Source organism: Eimeria mitis, genomic scaffold, assembly GCF_000499745.2.
Source record: "Eimeria mitis Houghton genomic scaffold, Emh_scaff5017, whole genome shotgun sequence".
NCBI classification, from domain to species: domain Eukaryota; phylum Apicomplexa; class Conoidasida; order Eucoccidiorida; family Eimeriidae; genus Eimeria; species Eimeria mitis.
Genome location: NW_013573316.1, coordinates 2,657 through 4,126, shown reverse-complemented (window position 1 = coordinate 4,126; position 1,470 = coordinate 2,657). Strand labels below are relative to the sequence as shown.

Here is a 1,470-nt window from a genome sequence, read left to right as displayed (position 1 = left end):
CCGTATCGTCTCCGCCAATCGAACGCGCCGCCGACCCAGTCCACATGCAACGGGCCCAGAGCAGCTGTTCAATACTTGCCTTAGGAAGCTTCGAGTTCACAGTATTGACAAAGTTTAATTCCAGTTCATTTAAATTGTTTTCCCCGCATTTGTGTGTGGTTCCGACGCTAACTCACGGACAGTACATCGAAACCTCGAGTGGACCCCACTGAACATATGTCCAGGTCATGAGAAGTGTAAGTTTGTCCATAAAGCAATATATATTCTTTGAATTTGCCTCAGCAGGTATTTCTCCTTTCAGATGGCACTCCCCAATCAGCTAGTACTGTCCACATACCCATGCAGAGCGCATGCGCTCCGGTTGGCGCTTGGACGCTATGAATGAAGTCTTTTGGGAAGCATTTATAGTGACCTTATCTGGGAAGTGAAAGAAAGGAATACTCCCTGAACGTTACATGTCATAAAATCCACTAAAATGCTACAGCTGGACCGTCCTTCTCTAGAGCAGCAGCAACGTCTCAAAGGGTAGCTGCATCCTGAAGGGACGACGAGATTGTAGCTGTAGGTCACGTAAGAATGTATCATCACTAACTAAGCCCGACGTAGGTTACTCTGTCGGTCTCGACTGGGGTGTTCTACCGAGGGCCCTGCTTGCTGAAAGGTATGTATTAAACTGTTCGTACAACAACTACGCTACGACAGAAGTTTGAGTCCTTTGAAAACCCTGCCGGCACTTTTCCTTATCGGTATAGAGGCCAGTGCGGTGGGGATCATCTCCGGCTCCTCTTGCCACAACTTGTGGCCGACTTGTTTTTGCACAAGCTTCTCCCGTAGTTTCAGCAACTCGCCCTCATCTGAGACCTGCAGAACTACAGTCCTCATGCCACTGCCTTCTGCCAAATACCTCCTCGCTTCCTCTCTACTCTGTTCCATTGCCAGCCCCAGTGCATCCACCCTGCAAAGAAGAAGAAACACGCATGCACAGTAGAAGAACGATGGGTGAAGCCCTTCTAGCTCAAGAGTCACATTTGAGATCTGATTCACGGAGAGCATAGTTATAAGGAAACGAACACTACCCAGTACGTAGTTGTGATCCAGTAGATAACTGTGTTTTCTCCTTGGGCAGTCGCAGTAGGCAGCCCTTTTGATATGTTCTGTACTCATTTCAGGCGGTTAGATCGAAACAGCTAAGCGCTTCTCTGTTTTGGTATTCTTCCCAAAAGTGAAACTCACGCAGCATGACATGCCTGCGCCACTACTGCCCCCAGAGGCCACTGCAACTCAGACGCCAAGTCTCGGCGAACCACCACGTACTGCACTAGAGGATCCCATTCTCCAGAAGACGAAGTCCCTGTAGTAGGTGCATCTGAATGCACATTTCCTGTGGGTGGGGTATCAGATGATAGCATCGTAGGATGAGACACTCTGTTCACAGCACGTGGTGTTGAAGGGGTATGTGACGCCGACAGG

The 1,470-nt window shown here is 49.2% G+C and overlaps 1 protein-coding gene across 1 annotated transcript; it reads right to left on the bottom strand.

Annotated features, from left to right (window-relative positions):
- Positions 1-693: 693 nt before the first annotated feature.
- Positions 694-1,409, bottom strand: EMH_0079210 (uncharacterized protein; the record flags this gene model as incomplete). Its single annotated transcript, XM_013500112.1, has 2 exons — positions 694-955; positions 1,234-1,409. 2 exons carry the CDS (start codon positions 1,407-1,409, stop codon positions 694-696), a joined length of 438 nt encoding a protein of 145 aa, XP_013355566.1.
- Positions 1,410-1,470: the final 61 nt, after the last annotated feature.